We start from the raw sequence: 18,141 nt of genomic DNA on the forward strand, positions 1-18,141 counted from the left end.
GTTGATGCTGAATCTTAAAAGTCTTTTGTGCCTTCTGTTTATTGGGATGTGCAGGTAGGCATCCTTGAGGTCCACGGTGGACATGTAGTCTCCGTCCCTTATTTGGGGCAGCACCACCTGTAGTGATGTCATTTTGAACTTTTGTGTTCTGATGTATTTGTTTAGGTATCGCAGATCCAGGATGGGTCTGAGATTTCCGTCTACTTTTGGTACCACGAAGTAGTTCGAGTAGACCCCTTTGTTCCTTTCCTTGTAAGGCACTGGCTCGATGGTTCTCTTTTCGAGCAGCTTCAGTGTTTCCACTCCGAGTTGAGCAAGCTCCTGACCTGAGCGTTGCCTTCGTCTTGGTTTTCTGTTTGGGGGCGTCCCCTCCAAGTCCACGCAGTAACCGTGTTGTATGACGTTCAGTATCCACTTGTCCGTGGTAATACGTTGCCATTCCTGTAGGTAGAGGCCCAGCCTTCCGCCTACGGGTGTTGGATGTTCGTAGGCGATTGGGTCTCTTGCCCCCCTTGTTGTTTTTGCATTGCGCCTCACCCCTGGGGGTATGTTGGGGGTGAGCGTCCCCATGCGTGCCGAGTCACTTCAATGAGGGTTGGTCACTCCCTCGTCTCCTTTGGCCACGTCCGTTTCCCCTCCCGCGAAAGGACTGGCCCCTTGGCTGGTACTGCCAGTTTTGTTTTTGCTGACCTTGCTGGCTGTGACTTTCACCCTGCTGGAACGTCTGGTGCGATGTTCCCTGCTGGTTACCCCCTCTACCGTAGGGTCTTCTAGTTGTAGTGCCTCTTCTCATTCCCCTAAACTGTAGGGCCCCCATGGACCTTGCCGTCTCGTTCTCTTTCTTCAGCTGGGTGAGTTTTTCGTCCACTGTCGCCCTGAACAGTGTTTCCCCGTTGAAAGGGGTGCTTAATATGTTGCTCTGCACCTCCTGTTTGAATCCAGAGATTCTCAGCCAGGTTTGTCTTCGTTCGGTGATCCCAATGGCCATTAGTCTGCTGGAAGTTTCCGCCCCTTCCAATGCAGTTTTAATGCATGAGTTGGCTATGTTTTTACCTTCTTCTACAAGGTGGGATGCTCTTTGGCGGTACTCTTCAGGGAGGTGTTTGACTAACTCCCCCATCTCGTCCCAGTGCTGGTACTGGTGTCGATTGAGAAGCGCATTGGAGTTCGCCATGCGCCAGTGCATCGCCGCGTTCCTTTCGACCTTCCTTCCAGTGAGGTCCATTCTCCTGCTTTCCTTATCGGGGGGTGGCCCCGAGGTCACTGGCACGTTGGCCCTTCTCCTGGCCGTGGAAGCGATGATGGAGTCAGCAGTGACCGCTCCCTTGATGTAAGGCGGGTCCAGGGAGGAGTACTTGTATTTCTTCTCCGTCCTGGGCGTGATGGACCGGCATGTTGCTGGCTCCTTAAAGGCTTCCTTCCCCTGGTTCATTACGCTTTGGAGCATGGGAAGGAACTGGCTCCTCGTCTGAATGGGGAGCAGGGTCTCGAGGAGGAAATCAGCTTTCGGCTTCTCCTCGTCCAGTTCTACCCCAAAGGCTGCTGCAGCACTCCTGACGACCATATTATACACCCCGATGTCGTCTGGCGGCGAAGGCCTCGAAGGATACGTGTCCACAGGCTCTTCGGGATTTTCGGCGTCGATATCTTGCCAATCCAGTTCGTGAATGGTTGATGGCGCCGAGCCGTAGAACGACTGCTGGTCGGCCTCCTCGTCTTCGCCTTCATAGTAGGTGCCTTCTTCCTCCTCCTCATGATCTCTCGGCAGCCCTTCGGCGTAGAATTCGTCCTGCTCATCGATCTCGACGACGTCCGTCGACGGAGTTGTTGGAATTCGGAATTCTTTCAATTTGGCGCCGAACTCCTTCTTCCTCTGAAGGATGCTCTCCATCTCCGCTTCGAGTCTACTCTTCTTCTTCTCCATTTCGGAGATGCTTTCGACGTCGACCGCGGCTCTTTGACGGAGCTTGCGTCGACGCTGGCCTGTCTTTCTGCGTCGAACGTCCCGCTTCGTGGGCTGCTTTCGACGAACTCAGCCTTTCGGCGTCCTTCGGCACCAGGGAGTCCTTCTCGCAGGATCTGCTCGGCCTTTTGTCCATGGATCCACCCTTGGTCGTCGAAATTTTCGGCGCCGGTGCTCCTTTTGAGGACTTTGACTCGGATTTTCGAGAGTCCGTCTCGGGTTTTCGAGGCCCTTTCGGGGGTTTTGAACTCGACGATTCTCTTACCTCATCAGGCGTTTTCGTATCGGTCTCTGCGACCGTGAAGCTGTCGGGTCCTTCGGCGATGTTGTCCTCATCGTCGGTGGAGAGGCCCAGAACTTAAGCGACGGGGCCTTACCTTTGCCTTCCATGCTGAAGTTAGCTCTTCTCTGGCGTTCTCTCACTCGGAGCGTCTTCGGCGCGAAAGCTGAATAGGCGTTGCAGTCCTTGCTCGGGTGGTCGATCGGTAGGCAAAGGTTGCAGACCGGATGCTGGTCCTTCTGCGCGAACTTGTGGTGGCAGTTAGGGCAGAATTTGAATGGTGTCTTGTCCATTGCACTCAGAGCCTCTGAGTGCGCATCCTCGAAGGGCGTCGAAGAAAATTCCTGGGAATTCTTCCTTCTTCGCGTCCCGGATGTAATTTATTCCTCTCTGTTATCTCAGCTGTTTTTTCTCGATGAAACTCGCGTTTTCTCCTTCTTCCTTCGATTGAAATCCTGGAGCTTCTCGATGACGACCCAGACCCAACGGCGGAAAAAAGAATCTGAAGATGGCGCCCCAAAGGTGGGACTTCCGCAGGAAGCACGACGACGTCACGAGAGGTGCACCAAATGGTGGGACGTCGACGCCCACCTGGGCTACAAAAAAACCCAAAAAAAAACAAAAGAAAGACTACGAATCCGGACCCAACCACCAGATCGCGGAATAATGCACAGCATAGTGAATCCAGAAAGATTCACGCTGCAAAATTACACACTTCCCCTTCTCACTAACCTCATGGTCCAGCCCAGTTGAGATCACGCTGATCACTCCATCATCCTTATTGATTGTAAACATCTGATCATTGGGCAGCTTTGGTTCCTGATTTACTATTCTGTAATAAACAACTCCATTGTAAGTGTCCTCCGAGTCATCTGCATCTGTAGCATTCACTTGCATCACAGAGGTACCTGACAACAAGAGAGACGGGCAAAGTCAAAGAGGGAACTACCACAGCGTCAAGATATTTTATGCAGTACAATATGTAAACCGCAAAAAAGACAGGCATCCATGCACCATTTGGTACAACAGGGTAAAAACAGCCCCCAAAAAAATTGTAATCAGTGAAAGAATGACTGAAAAAGTAGCAAAGGAAGGAGCGAGAGCAGTAATGAAGGATGGTAGGGTGAGGAAAAAAGGAAAGAACCCATTTTGCAGCAGAGTATTCTACCTGGCACCTGGGCCTCATTCACAGGAACATTTTGGAGGAACCCCACAGGAGCAACAACAGTTGTCAAGCAATCCTACCATAGGGAAGGCAATCATGTAAATGTGTTGACTATGTGTTCCTTAATTGAGTTCCTACTGTAAAGAAGGTATAAATCAGTGCTGGACTTCAAAATAAGTATTATTTTCACACACCGATTCTAAATTAAAATGAATCACACAATTGTGGGTGATGGAAAAAAGTAATTATTCTACAATGACGTGGTCCACAAATGGCATGTACTAAAGCATCACCTATGGATGAAGATCTCTGGTCACGGTTTTAAGTTACACCATTTCAGACATTTTTAAGCACAGAAAAAACATGAAAGCATCATAAAATGTAAGCCAGACTATCAAATACTTTCACAGATTGCTTAAATTAATATTTACACAGGACTTTGAAGCATTCTCACCCAAACAAACAATTGCTTTACTTCCAACGTCTCAGCGAGTCTCTACCTCCACCCCCAGTTTCTCTGTATAACATCTTTAAATCTCATTGGTTGCTTTGCCTTCCTTTGAGCTATCAGAACAGAAAAAGCTAAATCAAGAGGATGATCTTGGTCATTCACTTCCAAACTTATAGGCATGGAGGTATTTAAACTTTGAAAAAAGTAGGGGGACTTCTAAAATATTAGGTATCGAATTTTATGGCATTCCCTCCAAAAATGTTAACAGGTGAGTAATAGGTTTAACTGCAAAACAAAGCATCGAAAATATATACGACAGACAAACCGATAGATAGAAATAATCACCTACTGGCAGTGCAAATTCATTCAGTAGTTTTGGAGTAATTAAAGGAAAAAGAAACCGATATCTAGGGACATGCAGTGTCCTCGGATCTGACTGATCACAAAATGAAGATTTGATTGGCAGCAAAACACTTCAACCAAGAACTGTTGCAAACCATCTTGGGACTCAGACTTGTCAGAGTCCCAAGAAAAAAGACCAAAAACAAAAAAAAGAAGGTGCTGGGTAGGAATATCCTGACCCCCCCTGGCAGGGGTGCGAGTTATAGTTACTTTAGGGCACGAGTTCTAGTTTGAGATAACTCTATAACTGCTGCACTTCTATGGGTTTGTGTGTGCAAATTCAGAACCTAACTACAACGTCCCTGTAAGTAAAACAAAAGTGTGTGTGTGTGGGTGTGTGTGTAAGTGTGTGTGTGTGTGTGTAAGTGTGTGTGTGTAAGTGTGTGTGTGTGTAAGTGTGTGTGTGTGTGTAAGTGTGTGTGTGTAAGTGTGTGTGTGTGTGTAAGTGTGTGTGTGTAAGTGTGTGTGAGTGTGAGTGTGTGTGTGTGTGTGTGTGTGTGAGTGTGTGTGTGTGAGTGTGTGTGTGTGTGTGTGTGTGTGAGTGTGTGTGTGAGTGTGAGTGTGAGTGTGTGTGTGTGTGAGTGTGTGTGTGTGTAAGTGTGTGAGTGTGTGTGTGTAAGTGTGTGTGTGTAAGTGTGTGTGTGTAAGTGTGTGTGTGTGTGTGTAAGTGTGTGTGTGTGTGTGTGTGTAAGTGTGTGTGTGTGTAAGTGTGTGTGTGTGTGTAAGTGTGTGTGTGTGTGTGTGTGTGTAAGTGTGTGTGTGTGTAAGTGTGTGTGTGTGTAAGTGTGTGTGTGTGTGTAAGTGTGTGTGTGTGTAAGTGTGTGTGTGTGTAAGTGTGGGTGTGTGTAAGTGTGTGTGTAAGTGTGTGTGTAAGTGTGTGTGTGTGTAAGTGTGTGTGTGTGTGTGTGTGTGTAAGTGTGTGTGTGTGTAAGTGTGTGTATGTGTAAGTGTGTGTGTGTGTGTAAGTGTGTGTGTGTGTGTGTGTGTGTAAGTGTGTGTGTGTAAGTGTGTGTGTGTAAGTGTGTGTGTGTGTGTAAGTGTGTGTGTGTGTAAGTGTGTGTGTGTGTAAGTGTGTGTGTGTGTAAGTGTGTGTGTGTGTAAGTGTGTGTGTGTAAGTGTGTGTGTGTGTAAGTGTGTGTGTGTGTAAGTGTGTGTGTGTGTGTAAGTGTGTAAGTGTGTAAGTGTGTATGTGTGTATGTGTGTATGTGTGTATGTGTGTATGTGTGTAAGTGTGTAAGTGTGTAAGTGTGTAAGTGTGTGTAAGTGTGTGTGTGTGTGTGAGCGCGAGTGAGCGCGAGTGAGCGCGAGTGTAAAAGTGTGTGTGTGTTGGTTGAAGATGTACAACTAATAAAGTTTTGCTGAACTGCTAAGGTTTCTTTGAGGCTTATTAGAGCTGACTGGTTAGATCCAACGCCCATCTTTAAAACTCACCAACTTGGCTATATGCAACACAGCTACCACTCACCAATTGCCATGAAGTTCACAAAAGGAGTGGCAGCTCTTTTCGTACATTCCTACTTCCAGAAATCCTTCAAAGAAATGTAGTATCCACGGACGAGACCCTGTACAGTTTGATCCCATTGAGATGCAGCAATCAGCACTGTGATTTGCCTGATTAGATCAAACTGATGGCAATTATGAAACTGAAGGCTAAACGAAGGCATCTGCGGAAACACTGACACAACAATACAAACCAGATAGCAAAAGTAGCTATCCAGGACGATTTACAATGCCTCACAATCCTCTGCCACAAAGCAGTGAATTATGATGTGGGTGATAACCAATCTGTTCGATATAAAATCAGTCTCTACCTGGCTGGGAGCCTTCAGGTACTGCACCCTCGAAGATCGCCTCTGTAAACACTGGGCTATTGTCGTTCTGATCCGTCACCTTGATGATGATCTCCATTGGGTCTTCAACAGGTTTTCCATTCTCAGACACAGCATGAGAAAAAAGCTGAAAAGCATTAGAAATGAAGGCTTTAGTACAGAACTGACCCTGCTTGACTTTTTACAATAGCAAATTACCTCAGAAGAACAGAACTATCAGGCAATAAGACTACTCGTGACCACCAGGCTTGGCCAAACAAACATCAACTACTTGGTGAAGCAACACAGCATGCACTCTTCATGATCGTCGTGTCAGTCTTGTGAAAATCGTGACCCAAGAAGTTTTTCGTAATCTCTACTTATTGCATTCTGGCAGCTAAGCCATTTCTGAACTTTAAAAACATCTATATGTCCTGGTGTAGAGGTCCAATGACACTTGTGTATGAATGTGCAGCTAGAAACGGTAGTGGTTATTTGTGCCGGTGGTGGTCACCAGCATCTATTTTGGTGACCAGGATCCACACTTAGACCCATAGTGGGGGAGAATATCAGAAAAGGGATAAAATAAGAAAACAGTGGCACAGGAAGGAAACAGCGATGAAAAAGAATCTGCAATATTAGAATAAATCTGCTAGTCAGCCTTCATACTAGTTAATCCCAGCATTCATCAGAACCAGCAGCTGAGCTGGCGGTGGAGGGGGTGGTTCCTCAAACTCTTTGGGCCCATGCGCTTATTTAAGTTTACAAATTGGGCACTGATGGGGGGGGGGCGAGTCAAGGAAGAGGATGTGGCTTAACAGCTAGAGCATCTGACCTTGAAGCTGGGGAAACAGGTGAGTCTGGCGGGAGGTTCAAACATCCTGTAATTCTGGGCAAATAACGTAATCTTCCCGTCCCTAAAAAAAATTAATGAGTGTCTGTAATGCAACTGATGAAAGGGAGTGGAGCGCTGTACAGGGTCAAAGGCAGAGAGATACAGGCAGTGAATTTAGGCAGGGAGAGCTGGGTTCTGAGAGAGAAGGTGGACTATTTTTTCTGTTGCAACAAAGATGCATGTTCTCAGCTCTTTTCTAAATATAGGATGGGTGAGAAGTGATCCTGGTGGGTGTGGAGGTTGTTTTAGATCAGTAGTGCATGAGTGGAGAAGGCATGTTGCCCCATTGGAAGACCAAATGAAAGTTATTTTTCAAAAGATTAGGGAAAGCATCTAATTAGCAAAATACTTTTTAGAACTGCAAGGGTAACTAGCAATTCTCCAAGCCCAGCCACATTTACAAGAACACAGATGGAGTGAGCGAAGGATGAAGAGATGTAATAGAGCTCAGGAACATGCACATTTATCAATGGACATATTATGACCAGTTACCGGCTATTATAACTCATTAGAAACATGCAAGTTCTTGTATCCTTCAGATTCCCATGACAACAGAAAAAAGCCAATAGGTCTCGAATATGAGAGCTATCGACTTTGGCAATGTTTTGTATCCAACTGTGCGGAAGCCCAGATGCTTTGTAATTTGGCTAAATTTAAAAAGCGCTATGATCCAGCCAGGCCTAATTATTATTTTTTTTAAGTGCATTAGAGCTGGATGCATTATGGTCTTTTTTTTATTATTATTTTGAAAAGCACTGCTATACAGCATGGCTACAAATTGCCTAACTTGGCAATGCCCACGCGCTCCAGGATGAACAAAAGCCAATGGCACAGACAATAGTCTGAAGGCGAGACCTATTGGCTTCGCCAATGCTGGTTAGGTGTTGGCACAACACCCCTGTGATTCTGAGCAGAAAAAAAATATGATGTTTGGCTAAAAAGCAATTGCACCCACGTCTTAATGAAAATACATTTCGAAACCAGTAACATCTGTTATCACAATGAACATCCATTTCAAAGGAGGCGAGGGCGAAGTGTGTGTGTGTGTGTGTGTGTGTGTGTGTGTGTGTGTGTGTGTGTGTGTGTGTGTGTGTGTGTGTGTGTGTGTGTGTGTGTGTGTGTGTGTGTGTGTAAGTGTGTAAGTGTGTAAGTGTGTAAGTGTGTAAGTGTGTGTGTGTGTATATATATATATATATATATATACACACATACACACAAAAACACACATAGCTACAAATGGCAAGAGGTTCAACAAGGAGTACAGGGAAGAACAAAAAATAAAAGTTGTGCCTCAATCACAGCACGATCAGCGACTGGACAGCAATCAAGCAAAAGCAATCAGTACTTGGGCCATGCTCCAGCTGAAAGAAGAGGAAGTGAAGCCAGTAGGCGCTGGCCAATTAGACAAATAAGAGTAATAAGAATGACAATGACATCAACAAATGTTAAGCAATGGGTGGGCTGTAAGCCCCTTGTTTACAATATCTCTTGCAAGCGAGAGCACATGCGTAGTTGCAGGTGAGACCTAAACAGTGTCTTCTCTGGTCTAGACCTCCAAGATAGGAAGTTCAAGAGTGTTTTTAACCTCTCAACTGCCTTAAATAAATGTATTTCCAATTATACACCAGGGCGGTCTACCAATTTCTTTTTCTGCGAATTGAAGCACTGTACTAGATGCAATCTTAAGTGCATACTGGTTGAGCAGGAACGCTTGCTTTGTAATTGTCTATCATCCTATATTTAAGATAAATCATGGCCCTTCATTAAGAAAGATTCATATCTTTGACTCACAATATACTTGTCTAAGGTCTCTCTGTCCAAGGGACGTGTCACATATAACTGTCCAGTGCTTCTTTCTATAGTGAAGATTCCCTCTGGAGGCGTGTCAGCTCCTTGCCCCGTGATGCTGTAGAAAACCTTGGTCTCTTTATCCATATTGGATTTGATCTAAGAGTTGAAAATCAAGAACAAGAAAAAAAACATTTTCAATTGGAGATCTTATTTTCTCACGGATTACATGATAGATTAGTGTAGCATGTAGGCCAATTGTGCAGATTTAATTTATGTCCCTTAAGGGAAGGACAGTTACTAAAGCACCAATTGTGCCCTTCACCCACCACCACAAATGAAAGAAAGTATTCAGTTACCTGCACCAACTTCTTTGGGAAAGGACCTCTCTCATTTTCAGAGACCTTAATGGGTGGGATGACCCAGTCCCTCTTTCGTCGGTGCAAGCCCTGCTGCGACTTTGGGAAGTACATCACTTGGGGTTCAGAATGTTTGGCATGATGGGACTTCTGAAAGAAAACGTATAGAATCAAAACTGGTTCCTGTGGAATTTTCTGCACTAGGTAACCAATTGCTTCGCAAGAACAATACAAATGTGCAACATCTTCAATTGCTCAGAAGCAAAGTGTGAACAAAGGAAGAGTGAATTAAACTGGTTTTTTTTTAACCAAACTGATGGTGATCACTGGTTCCACACTAAGTTCCTACTTTGACTCACATTACCCAAAAGGCCCATCAATATAGTTTTCTTTCTGGACAAGGACTAGGCATTCAATTCTTTCTTCCAGACTGTATGACATCAAATCTTTGCCCACCAGGAAAAACTACACACGTCTATCCCTAGTTATGAAGACTGAAGAATATGGAATATGCCTTCTCATTCTTTCTGATATCAAAACATCATGGGTACATTTTCTAAAAGAATTTAAAATGCTTGGAATGCTTTTCTTGAAGAAATGTATCTTGTACGGCTCCTGAAAATAAAGATCTTAAGTACCATATACTACTGTATCTTCACAAATAAAATCACAGGCGACACTCCTCTTGTGTAGGAGGTGGTTTCTGAAAGAAGAATGATATGCTTTTCTCAGTCATGCATGATCAAGTACTGGACTAAAGTGTGAAGGAATCTGGGTTGACTAGTATATTTCAGATTCTGCACCCGAAGTTATAGATGTGCTCTGGTCATTCTAAAAATGTTTAAGGGATCCTGGGTGTTAAATGTGGCACTCTTTAAGAAAAAGGATTCTTTTAACAGCTCATCATAACAGTACATTGTGGCCATGTTGACTTTTTAGGTATGGTATGGTCTATGCTGACAAAAGAGGGAAAAGTTACTTAAGAAGCATGAGAAAAATGTACTGAATGTGGCTCTGCCCCCTTTAACAGTAGATAGCCAAGCAAATGTGGATATTGAAGGAGTGACAGTGGCTTTTATGGTATCAAATGGTTGATTCTGAAGAATAAGTGGAATTTTAAATGAGGATAGGAAATTATTAGCTACACATTTATAACAGGATATTCATAATTTAATAAGGAATAATTATATAGCTATATTGGGGAAGATTAGAAAGAGCATCTTAACTTTTCTTGACAGGAAAGTATACTACCTAGATATTGTATCAGTTTCAGTGTATAACTTTAGCAAAGGGTATTTGTAAAAGGCACACTTCTCTGTGGGTATTGTGGCGCTGAATAACAGACTTATTGTTACCCAACTCTCTAGCACTCATTTTATCGACCTCAAAAGGATGAACGGTCAAGTAGACATATCGGCATTTGAATGACTGGTCTAACACAGATGTATGCAGTGAGTCAGAGCTCTAAAGACCGACATTATGGGGAATACATCTTAAAAGTAAATCCTACAGAGGTATTCAAACAAAATTTTAAGGGGTCCTTACCAAAGAGGATACTTTATAGTTGGCTAGAAAATGGAGTCCTTCTTAAGCAGGTGTTAAGTACCACATCCTTCCAACATATATTAAATTCAAAAGGCAATTAGGCATCAAAAAAACAAATTTTAAAGTAGAATTCACCTATTACCTTGGACAAAACATGAAAAGCTTGGGAAGCAGACACTAGTAAACCTGTTAACATAAGCATGCGCACTCAAAGTACATTTCGTTTGAAACACATTAGTAATGACTCCTATTAAGCTTCTCTATACGAGTCTTTCACGGTCAAATGGTACCCCTGGACTCCAGCTTTCCTCTACTCCCCCCAGCTCTCTGTGTAGGGAGCAGAGGTAACATGCCGTTGTGGACCTACTTAAGGGGATCCCTTCTTAGACCTCTTGATACAAGATCTTTCAGAACCCTGGTGGAAGGGATCATCAAATGACAGACTCAATTTGCAAGGTACTCAGATAAGTGTGAGGGGGTTGCCCCAGCACCTCATACTGGAGTCCTTTCTCCCACCTCATTTAAAGCAAATGCCTAGGTGATGGAAGATACATTTGGCTCGAATGTGCTGAGGACATAAGGGAAGTGCATTCGCTCTCCCAAGCATCGTCAACTTCAGGTCACTAAAGTGCAACCACTCCTCAGCCATAGACTGAATGACTTTCAGGAACCACCTCCACCCGACAGTCCCTCACACGATTCTGTCTGCAGCTCTGCTCAGAGACCCAAGCACAGGTTCACCAGAAGTAAGTAGCCTGACCCACTCCACCAAAGATTAGCGAACAGTACCCTGAGCCTCTACTACGCCCAGGAATAACCAGCAAACCCAGCAACTGCATTTGCCAGAACAGGAACACCCAAACCGTGGTTATCCTTATTAGGCTCGGTCAGCAACACCGTGAGAGGCTGCAATCAGGCCCGGCTGCGACCCAACACTCCACCTGCTCAACAGTATCTAAAAACAGCATTTCACTCACTGAGCTCACTTCCCAAGGATCGATCACTATTGGCATTTTCACATTCTGGTTCTCAGACAACTGCTAAGCAGTAAAAAGGGTCCCTGAAACCCATCAGCAGGACCAGGATACTGAACTCAAAGGCCAGCTGTTAAACATCATTCAGCCCTGAAATCTCACACAAGCAGCCCGGACACTGACCTGCAGCATCCCAAATCTGCAACAACTGCCAAGCAGCACACCCATGGTCTTGCACCCCTGACTCTGTTGGCCCAGACTTGGACTGTGTTCACAACCAATCAGGTAGGTGCATGACATGATTGGCAAATTGACAAACTCAGTTCCCTCAGCAATGTAGCCTCCTCACGTACACAGTTAATGTGCACAGCGATCTTCACAGGAGAGGTCGACTTTATGCAGCTGGTAGGATTTATGCACAATGGATGTGCCCAAAAACGCTGTTACAATCATAGGAGAATAATGACAAAAGTCAGGAGGAGTGCTAGAATTATTACGCTCCCCATGTAGACAGTGCATGTGCACCACAATGATATTCGCTGAAGCAGGTAGGTTGGTGCTTCCATCAGGATTGCTGTAAAGCAGATGTGCCCTTGAGCGCTCGAGTGGCCAACTAGGACTGGCGACCCCTTCAGCCAATCCTAGCTTTGCAGCCAGCAGCACTTTGCATGTAGGGTTTTCCTCACTCACACAAGCAAAACGGGTCCTACAATGCGAGATGTCAAGGAGTAAAAAGCAAGCATTGTCCGACGGTGTCACCCATGGCATTTGTATATGGGAATACACAATCACAAAGCGAATGGGAGGAGTCATTCAATTGTGAAACACGTCACAGATATCCACGTTGCCCAGGTGGAAGGAATTTGCTGAGCCGAAGAGTAATTATTGAAATGAAAATGTTTTTAAAAAGAGGGGGTAAGTGATGCCAGAGGGTAGCACGTATCTAATCCACTTCCATGCCTTTTTTTTTTTTTAAATGATCTCACATGTTTTCAAGTGATCCACAGATGTACTGCAATCTAACCTACAACTATCTTCAGTTGCTCGAAATTTTGTACATCGACATTTGGGATAGCCTCAGAGATGTAGTCTATCTGGAATAGACTTAAGAACATTTCCATCAGACGTTCCTCAATCAAACACATACAGTCGAAATCCCTACCTCAAGGTTAAAACCTGGTAGCCTCGAAACATCCTCACGCTGATCCCCCAAAAGACACAATGTATACATCACAGATCTCTCGCCCCGAAACTCCAGGTTAATTCGACTGATCATGGCTATAGAAGCCCCATGTGAAAGAATTATGCCAACTGGCTCCACAGACGCCAACTTCAGTATGGATTCCATGTCAAAGAAACTGGTTAGCTAACTCTCAGCTACAACAATGCGAGAAACAAAGGTCTTGTCCCACTAGATAAATTTCTGCTTTGCAAGCCTTAATCATACCATGCATCGACTTTGAGAGTGTGGTCCTAGGTGGACTCACAAAGCACTTTTGCTCTTTAGAGGAATCCTTCACTAAGCTGCTCAACTTGCCCCTGAAACGAGAGCACTTGACTGCATCATACCCAGGCCTAAAAAAACGGTACTGGGTCCCCAGTTAAAACTGAAATAAAATTAAAAGCCATGTGTCGCCTGAAGAGGTTACATCTACAAAGCCCTGCATAGCTTGTCAACCTAACTCACATTTCAGGAGAGTCACAAGAACAAACACAGTTCTAATTCCAAGTGTATGTGTACTCCATATATAACCAGATGGAGTAACATGCAGTTGCAAAGACCTATAGCACACTTCTAAGGGCTCCTCATAGGGGCATGGAAATCTTGTGATAATCAGTGCATAATCTACCACGCATTGCATTAGCCCTATGCGCAGACTGCTCGGAGGTGATTTGTTTGAGGTCTCTAGCAGTTGTCCTCCCAGTTTCCTCTTGCAGCTCTCCCTCCACTTCCACACTCGAATGTTCTCAGGAGAGGTCCTTTCCTCGTCACCATCATAAAACTGTGAAAGGCGCCCTATATCGGGATTAGCTGGACTTTTTTGGTAATAAAGGCTAGTTAGCAGAGATTGATTGCGTCGTATGTGCTGCAAGTAGTTGTTTTTCACTAAATGTACCAACAATTCAGTTGCAATACCCTTAGAAAACAGTATTTCAAAAGAATTTGATTATAACAGACAAACAGAATTGAGCACTGAAAGCGTAATGTCTAAAGGAAAGTGCCCTGCGTACATTTTTTCGAGACATGAATCAAAGAGCATCCTACCTTCTTATGGTGATGATGGCCCTCCCTCTTCAGGGTGATGGTGGTCGAGAACATCTTGTCGGAATCATCCAAAGCGAAGATGGAAAAGATCCGCTTATGGCCATGTAGATGTATCTGCTGATTCACAAACACTATCCCATCGGCTTGCACGACAAGTTCCTCTTCCTCCGAGAGGTAGAGGACATTGTTCGATCCCAAACAGTCATCAAATGTCACTGTGAGCAGAAGAGAGAAGAGAAGTCAAGAACCACTGAAGAAGGAAAGCCTGGACAGAAGTATTGTTATGAAGAGAAAATTGACTTTGGCTCAGGCCCAGAATTGCTGAGCAGGCATTCAACAGCAATGAATGCCTTCAGCAGAGGGCAAGAACACGTATTTCTGCAATGTGGCTTTACAAGCACTCATGGGTGATTTTTTTTTTTTATTACACGGGCTAGAGTAAAAAGACAAGTGTACCATGAGAAATTGCTGGCTTATTGGAGGCGATCCCTGAATAGACGCTGAGAAAAGTGTCACAAATCGACTAAAGAAACAAATACTTAAAACTTTCTATTTAATGAAAATTGCTTGAAAGAAAAAAAGAAAAACGATAAATGAGTGGCCCTTAGGGCGAACACATGAGATAAAAAATAAGTCCATATCAGTTTATTAAAGAGCTGATAACAAAGGTAACAACCAAGTTAGAATAAAGGTAAACTCTCAGGATGTGATGGCAGGCAGACCATTGTGTGCTGTAGTTTCAAATAATCCCCTGTGTTAAAGGTTGACGTCGTACTGCAGAATATACAGAGTAAATTTGATGCTCAAATCTGGACACACTTGGCAACATAATTTTCAAGTGTGTGAAGTTTTAAACTAGAGATTTAAGACACATTTTACAAAGGGTTTTCCAAATGCAAGTCAGCCTTATGCTGGTATGGGATTTTACCCTGTGCATAACACATACACGGCCCCGTACACTTACACCTGCTTCGTTTCTACGCCTAACTTACACCCGTTTCAATAGAAATGTTTATTTACTAATGCCTATACTCATGGGAAGATGTAACTTATGTATACTGTACGTTACACTTGTTTATGTAAATCATGGATCTCTGGTCTGTATTTACATCACTTTCTAAATATCAAATAGTAATGTGGACATAGTGTGTTCGTTAATGCCCCCACCTCCTTTGCAACATGGATAAATTTAGTTCGCCTCCCAAAGACTTTCACCTGTAAACCTACATTTTGTTACAGATAAGAGGTTGAAGTGATATTTTAACGTTGATCAATCTATACATCTCTTAAATGTTTTGTTTTTCAGAAATCCAAACAATACTCAATCAATCAAAATAATCTTTATTTCGGTCGTAGACCATAAAAGATGGTGGATCATAAAAACATACATCATAAAATGGCAAAAATGAACAATTACAATTCATATTGAATGATATTTCATTATGGATTACGTTAATTAGCAAAACAGTTATATAAAAGCAGTATAATAAAAGAATAATATAAAAGTTAAAAATGATTAAAAAAGGTACTAGTGACGAAGGTTAATAAATATATCTGTTTAGATGGCCCTAGAGATTAGATGGGATAAGGGAACATCTCCTCTGCCACACAGCATGCCAAAAGCGTGATACCGAAAAAACTATAGGTGTTGAGGTATCAGTCTTCAAAATTCTATAGGCCTCGTGGCAGTGTATAGTGCCCAAGTTCCTACAAAGTTGGGTAAGCCAACGTTTTCTGATTGATTTATATGAGGAGCAAAAGAACAACACATGTAACTCAGTTTCTTTTATAGCTCCACAGGTCGGGCAGTCAGAAGGATTGTTGATCGACCAATTTCCCAAAAAGGACCTCAGGGGAAGTGTACCGTATCTAAATTGAATATAGAACTTTCTAGAGGCACACGGCTCAATCTCATCTAGAAAAGACTATTTTAAACTCCTCCTTTGTATTAAAAAATTAAGAGTCAATGGGCCCAACCCATTATTGGTTAGCAGTTTTTCCTTGCTATTTGTCCAAAATATATTAGCCAATTCAGCTCTAGAAAGATTTGGAGCAGTTGTCTCTGGCTGATACCAGATGCAGGAATTCCCAATCTCGTAGACTCCTTTTTGATATATACTAGCCACAGTATTTTGGCTAGACCAGGAAGTGCAATTAGTGACTTTAGATCATTTCGATAGTTTTCCAATTCCGGAGTTGCCCACAGCCTCCACCAATACATTAGAGGCCTCAACGCAACTTCTTCTTGTATGGGTCTAACACCCAAATCCATTCTAAGTGGATTGAGTGGTGTACTGGGTGGTAGAGCCAATAAAGACCTTAAAAACAAATTCTCAAACCTACTGATGTCTCCAGCTGGACAATGCCTCCAGAGTTCAACCCCATACAAAGTTGCACCCCGTGCTTGGGCTTTATAGATCTCAATAATGGGTGCTATAGGTTTAGAGGTGGATGCTCTTTGCAATTTAAGGATCCCACCGCAGATCTGGGTAAGTCGAAGTTTTGCTTTTGCTAGTTGGGGACCCCATTCCATTCTATCTGTGAGTATAACTCCAAGATATTCGAACACTGTTACCCTGTCCAGTATAACACCATTAAGGGAAGGATTAGGGCGAGTGGTTTTGGGCGGGTTACATACCATAAATTTTGTTTTTGTAGAGTTAATCTCGAGCCCTCTTAGGGAACAGAATTCGGTAAAACTATCGAGAACACGCTGTATTCCCATAGGGGATTTTGACACTAAAAGAGGGTCATCGGCAAACATTAGTGCCACTACCTGCTCATTATTAAGTTTAGGGGCGTCAATATCCTTGGCTCCCCTCAGGTGGGCCACTAATGCGTTAAGATAAAGGGAAAATAAGGTTGGGGCCAGCACACACCCCTGTCTGACTCCACGGTTGACGGGGAACTTGGATGTCAAATTGCCCCTCTTGCCACACCTTACTTGGGCAAAGTTGTCTTTATGGAGTCGCTTAACAATCCCAAGTAGACAAGTAGGCATCCCTATCTCTGCCAAGACCGTCCAAAGAGTCTGACGAGGGACCAAATCGAAGGCCGCTTTAAGGTCAACGAAGATTAGGTAGAGACTGCCACCCTCTACCCTCACGTTTTTCCAATAAAGAAGTTGTAAACGAAGAAGTTGGTCCACCGTGGAGGTCTTCTCCCTAAAGCCAGCCTGATATGGAGTCAATATTGATTGTTCGTCCATCCAGGATTGCACTCGATCTAGAATAATGCGTGCAAAAAGCTTTTGGCTGACATCAATCAAGCTTATCGGGCGGTAATTATTTGGCAAGACTGGGGAGCCTTTCTTGAAAACCGAGACTATTTCAGCGCCCGCCCAGGTATCAGGGATAGGCGCGCCGTGGAGTACAGCATTATAGAGTGAACAAAGATAGGGAATCCATACCTCGGGTTGGTGCCTGTATAGATCCCCAGGAATATTGTCCAAACCCGGCGCCTTGCCTATTGGGAGCCTGTTTATAGCCTTTTCTACTTCCATGAGGGTTATAATATCAACAGGTTCTACATTCGCATTAGAAACAAGTAAAGGGTCATTGTCCAGAGCTGAAGGGGTATACAGACTCGGATAGTGATCGGTCCATTGGTCCGGAGCGATATTCGGGTCGTCTGCCACTAGGCCTTCCTTTGTATCTGATCGGACAATTGCACAGAATTCCCTCGTGTCTTTTTTAATTAGGGCTCTTTTAATATATTCCCATTTGTTATTTTCCCAGTTCTGTTTTGCCTCTTTTACGACCAACTTATATTCAATTCTCCTTGTAGCCACCATTGTCCTATCACCAGATTTTAATGAGGTCAGAAGAGCCAGTTTGGCTCTCCTGCAATTTATATTGCACCAGGAAAGAACTTTCGAAGTTTTTTTAGATTTAAAAACTATTGGGTTAAGACGGTCGCCCAGTGCTATAACTAGACCTGTATGAATGTGGAGCGTATAACTTTCCCTATTGTCGTTTCCCTGCTCTAAAAAATAACATAATTCAGTGAGGGCTTTATGTATGGCCACATAGACAGAATTAATTTTATTCGTAAATACACAAATATCAAGAAGTGGAATTAAAAATACAAAAAAAAAAAAAAACATTACAGAAACCCTTAAAAGTGAATTTTACTGATTTAAATGACATCTAAACCCCGACAAGAGATACATCGAAATATACAAATTCAGCAAATAGTTTATACAAGTCACAGTGAAGTGCTAAAGTGACAAAACCAGTCCTTCGG

General features: G+C 43.6%; 1 protein-coding gene across 2 annotated transcripts in view; it reads right to left on the reverse strand.

Moving 5' to 3' along the window:
• CDH1 (cadherin 1) overlaps positions 1–18,141 on the reverse strand; it is a 186,782-nt gene that overhangs the window by 103,171 nt on the left and 65,470 nt on the right. Inside the window, exons 3-7 of one of the 2 annotated variants that reach the window (XM_085639938.1) lie at positions 13,897–14,111; positions 9,112–9,261; positions 8,756–8,911; positions 6,073–6,217; positions 2,976–3,151 (exon numbers count right to left, since the gene is read on the reverse strand). In XM_085639938.1, the coding sequence (XP_085496064.1) occupies positions 2,976–3,151; positions 6,073–6,217; positions 8,756–8,911; positions 9,112–9,261; positions 13,897–14,111 (842 nt within the window). The remainder of the gene's footprint in view (positions 1–2,975; positions 3,152–6,072; positions 6,218–8,755; positions 8,912–9,111; positions 9,262–13,896; positions 14,112–18,141) is intronic. The other variant, XM_085639939.1, reaches the window with a different exon arrangement.

The sequence above is a fragment of the Triturus cristatus genome, chromosome 12, assembly GCF_964204655.1.
Source record: "Triturus cristatus chromosome 12, aTriCri1.1, whole genome shotgun sequence".
Classification (NCBI taxonomy): domain Eukaryota; kingdom Metazoa; phylum Chordata; class Amphibia; order Caudata; family Salamandridae; genus Triturus; species Triturus cristatus.